The following is a 4,846-nucleotide window of genomic DNA, read 5'->3' on the forward strand; positions in this document are numbered from 1 at the left end:
TGGCAGTCAACACATACTCGAAGGTTTTTGACGACTCGAATGGTTGTTCCATTAGGCGAGTTTAACAATCCAAAAGCAATTGCCAGCTTCTCACTATGGTGGCCGAGGAATAATTCTTTCTCTTCCTTTTCCACATCATTCAGTTCCTGCGCTGAATCTGGAAAGCACCCTGCCGCCTTAATCTCCCTAGACAGTTTGTCCAGCATTGCATGAATCTCATGTGTCTGTGGGTGCGATCTGTCACCTGCACAAAAAGCATGTACCATTTTATGGTCTTCAATCCAACTACATCCAGGATTCTTTTTGATTCCTCTATCTTTTATCAAACTCCTTACAGTTCGTACCTCACCCCACCTTCCCACTTCTGCATAGATGTTTGAGAGAAGAACGTAAGCTGCAGAATTTTTAGGATCTAGCTCAAAAAGAACAGTTGCTGTAAATACTCCTAACTGTATATTCTTATGTGTTCGACAGGCTCCAAGCAAACTTGCCCATACAACAACCACAGGTTTTATTGGCATTTTGATGATAAAGTTTAGAGTTTGCTCAAGATAGCCAGCACGGGCAAGGAGGTCAGCCAAGCACACATAATGATCAGTTGTAGGTGTAATGCACTGCTCACTCATGCCATTGAAGTATTTACAGCCCTCATCCACTAAACCTGCATGGCTGCATGCTAACAAAACACAAGCAAAACTTACATGATTAGGATATGTTCCAGATTGCCTCATTAGTTCAAAGAGTTTGAGAGCAGCCTTGCAAAAGCCATTTTGTGCATATCCTGCAATAATTGCAGACCATGACACTACATTTTTTTGAGGCATTTTGTTGAACAGCTCATGTGCCTTCTGTATGCTTCCACACTTTGCATACATGTCTACCAAGGCACTTGCAACTATTACATTTAACAGAAATCCATTTTCAACTATGCACTGATGGATGTACACGCCCTGTTTCAAAGCTCCCATTTTAGCACAGGCCGGGAGGACACTGGAAAAGGTTGTGGCATCTGGCTTTATGCCTGCATATTGCATTTGATTAAAAGTCTCCAAGGCTTTCTCTGCAAACCCATTTTGGGTATACCCTGCGATCAGGGCATTCCAAGAGACAACATCTGGTCGAGGCATTTCTTTGAAAATCTTTAAAGCCTGGTTAAGGTCGCCAATTTGTGCGTATCCTGCAATCATGGCATTCCATGAGAATGTGTCTCTTCGAGGCACTTCTTTGAAAAGATTTAAAGCCTTGTCAAGAACAGCATTTTGTGCATATCCTGCGATCATTGCATTCCATGAGATCACATCTCTTTGAGACATTTTGTCAAACAGTTGACGTGCCGTGTCTATACTTCCACATTTTGTGTACATGTCTATCAGAGCACTTGCAACCACAACATCTGACAAAAAACCTCTTCCTATTATCCTTTGATGGATGCACATACCCTGTTCCAAAGCTCTGATTTTGGCATACGCTTGGAGTATGCTGGAAAAGGTGAACTGATCTGGTTGTACACCTGTTGCTTGCATTTGGTGAAATAGCGTCAGTGCCTCCTGAGGATACCCCTTTCTTCTGTAAGCTGCAATTATCGCATTCCATGACAGAATGTCTCGCTCAGTCATTTTGTCAAACACACCGCGGGCATCTACCAAACTTCCGCAGTGGTCATACATTCGTATAAGAGTATCTTGTAAAAGTTTGTGTCCGGATAACTTAATTCCCCTTTCATTGATGTGCGAGTGTATGTGCCTGCCCACTGAAAGGGTTTTGTTGGAAATGCAGGTCTGCAAGAGTTGAAGATATGTAGAAGAATTTACAGTGAGCTTGTGGGAAGTGAGCAGAATGTGCAACGCCTCCTTCAACCAACCCTCTTTACATAATTCTGCGAGTTTGAGATTTGGATTATCACTGACGCGTTTGGAATACTTGTTCAATCTGCTTGTTATGACCGCTTTTGTTCTCAAAAACGGTTTTATAACCATTTATTTGTTACTTTGAATGGTAATGAAACAGGGAAGTGGTTTGATTGCCATATATTTTATTTCTGGAGTTTTTTCTTCGGAATGGAATGCAACTCTCTAAACTTACCCTGCAGACTTCCCCCATTCAAGAGTTCTTCTGACCGTTTTCAATCTCTTACACTTCTAGCCTCATACAAGGTTGCTTGCTGTCGGAGCTCAATATTTTAGCAAAATAGTTTAGATTTAGGCTACCCTCTCATTCATGATTAGTTTGTAAGATGGTGTATTTTATATGGAAGTAGTTAAATGATAATATTATTATTATTTTTTTTTTCAATTTTGATTTTTTGAGTATTTTTTGATGAATAGACATTTTCATTAAAATTTAAATAAAAGTATATTATCAAAAAAAAAAAAAAGGTAAGGGGATGCGAGATCATCTTTAAGGAGTCATACAGATAGCGTCTAGATATAGCACTAAACATAAAAAAATATATGGGCAACACTCGGAAATAGAAACAACTAAAAACAAACCGCTAAGCGGCTAAAGTAGGAGGCGGCGGGGGATCACGATCGTCCTTGGGACCCCATACATCAACAGGGTCAAGGTTGTCATCTGGGAGGGAGGGACCACCCTTCATCAATAGTTGTCTCTTCATTCTCCTTCTCCTTCCTGGCTGGGAAATAGCTAGAGCAAGTTGTAGGAATCTTTTGGAAGAGATAGGCCAAGTATTATCTCATTTGATATCCAACCAACTAGAACTGCCACCAACAAAATAGTTGGCACCCCCCATGTCCCACCCGAAGGTGGAGCCACCATGAGGTGGAGAGGCTGAGTGCATTGAGTGAAGTTGCTACCACTGCCTTGTTGAAGACAAGGAAATTGGGCCCTCGGGGGCTATGAACGAGCAGAGGAGTTGTGGCCGCACCACTGACCCTAGGGCAGAGAGCGTTCATGGGGTGGAGAGCAGTCACAAGAGGTAGAAGGGTCTGAAGGCACTCATGCCACTGTACAAGGGGCATTTCCCCAATGATCTAAGAGCACTTGCAAGTGATCCACCTTGAGTACAACCTTGTTGGCTTGCACTTGAATTTGAAGTATCACATTATTACAATATCAATAGAGTTGTGAGAAAATAAAGCAACATTTCTGTCCTTCCATAATGTGAAGAGGATGTCCACCCTGAAAGCATGCCAAATCTGAGTGAATTTGAAGGGAATCAAGGGGAATCTCCCAAAAGAGTCATATGCCAAGTGAAGGGATCAAACTGAAAAGAAAATCATGAATCCAATTCCACAAATGCTGAGCTCAACATCAAAACCCAAAAAGATGGGTGAAAGTTTCTAGCTGACAACAAAATAGGCAGTGAGGGTCAAGAACTCCTAAGTGTCGTAGTCGAGCACCCAACAACAAGCCTTAGAAAAGAATACACCAAGCAAAATGATCCAGCTTAGGTTCAACAATGGTGGACCAAATAGTTTGAAATCTGCAATGCCATGTGTTGCGGCAACTGCAAATGCCACCAGAGATTCAAAGTTGAGACCATAGGCAAATGAGGCACGAGGCAATGGTAACCCAACTTCCAAGGCTTATGATTGCAAAAGGGCACGTTGGGAAACCAATGCCAATTTTTCCACCAGGGTTTGATAGAATGAATGTGCAACTTGTGTAGCATATTCAAAGGCAAAGTCGACAAGACAAGGTCAAATGTCTATCAATTTGGTTGGCCAAGACGAGACTAGACTTTCATGTCCTCCCAAGAACAAAGTTGCATAGTAGCTCTAGAGAAAAAGTCCCTAGGGGTGCAAATGCCGCATTTGTAAAAACGCAAAGCACTAACCCAAGGAACACAGGCTAAAGGAAGCCCTTGAATCTGAAAGAGCAACAACCACTAAATATTATGTTGATTGAAAGAAAGACCATCCCAACGAAGCTAGGGTTTGATAGCTTCCCAGGCATGCCAAATGCTTTTGGCAACACAAGTACCTTGAATGTGCACTGTGTCTTTGATGACAAGAAGGGTTTGAAAGTTGATCCCCTTCCACGAGGGCCTATTAGCTGGATATTCGACAAAAATACAATGTCTAAGAAGAACTTTCTAGGTTTCATCACCAGTGATGGCCCAAATGACCCATTTGGCACATAATGCAAGACCCTGCTTTTGGGTAGAAATAAGGCTAAGCCCTCCAGACTCCCTAGAGAGACAACAATACTCCTAGGCGACTCCGTGAAAGCCAAGATGGTCAACTACTGAAGCCCACAAAAAACCTTTAAGAAGATTTTGAGGGGGCCCAATAGGAAGAGTAGTACACATGGGTAGCAACAAGAGCTTTAGAACAATCCCTAGGTATTTCATTTATCTTTCGGGTTTAGATTAGTAGATGCAGAAACAATCCCTAGATCCTTCATTTGTCACCCTTGTTTATATTCACAAGTACATAATTGATCCAAATTATATTTTAACATGTAGATTTTAACCTCGAGTTTCAAATTTCAAATATTGACACCTTTTTCATTAGTTGCAATGAGCCATCTAAAATATGAATTATTTGAAATTGCATACTATAATAGTGTATTTATAATGGCCACCACATTTTCATTTTCAAAAAGAAGACGAGATAATATGTAGAAATCTATTGAGCACATATGGAATTCAAATTGTAATAGGATAAAAAGGATTACATAGTTGTAATTGGATAAAAGGATTACATATCATTGCATCATTATCCTAGGAACATATGACACATTCCTTGTATTCGATATGGATTCATCATTACTAAATTATATCTAGAGGTCCGATTAAAGATAAAATGACATTTGTGAATTAATATATTCCATCTAGGTGTTTGTAAATATATCAAATTCCTTATTATGATTTAAATATCAAAAG

The 4,846-nt window shown here is 40.5% G+C and overlaps 1 protein-coding gene across 1 annotated transcript; it reads right to left on the reverse strand.

The window, feature by feature from the left end:
- Window positions 1-2,194, reverse strand: LOC131034622 (pentatricopeptide repeat-containing protein At5g59600). Its single transcript, XM_057966168.2, has 2 exons — window positions 345-2,194; window positions 1-244 (listed from the first exon to the last, which is right to left on the reverse strand). Exons 1-2 carry the CDS (start codon window positions 1,974-1,976, stop codon window positions 140-142), a joined length of 1,737 nt encoding a protein of 578 aa, XP_057822151.1. The 5' UTR covers window positions 1,977-2,194; the 3' UTR covers window positions 1-139.
- Between the last annotated feature and the right edge of the window lie 2,652 nt (window positions 2,195-4,846).

The sequence above is a fragment of the Cryptomeria japonica genome, chromosome 8 (assembly GCF_030272615.1).
Source record: "Cryptomeria japonica chromosome 8, Sugi_1.0, whole genome shotgun sequence".
In the NCBI taxonomy this organism is placed as follows: Eukaryota; Viridiplantae; Streptophyta; class Pinopsida; order Cupressales; family Cupressaceae; genus Cryptomeria; species Cryptomeria japonica.

Excerpts from the sequence above, each read along its gene's own strand:
- LOC131034622 (XM_057966168.2), bottom strand. The coding sequence starts at position 1,976 with ATGGTTATAAAACCGTTTTTGAGAACAAAAGCGGTCATAACAAGCAGA. Across the intron at positions 245-344 it reads AAGTGGGAAGGTGGGGTGAG|GTGACAGATCGCACCCACAG; the intron begins GTACGAACTGTA and ends CTTTTTGTGCAG.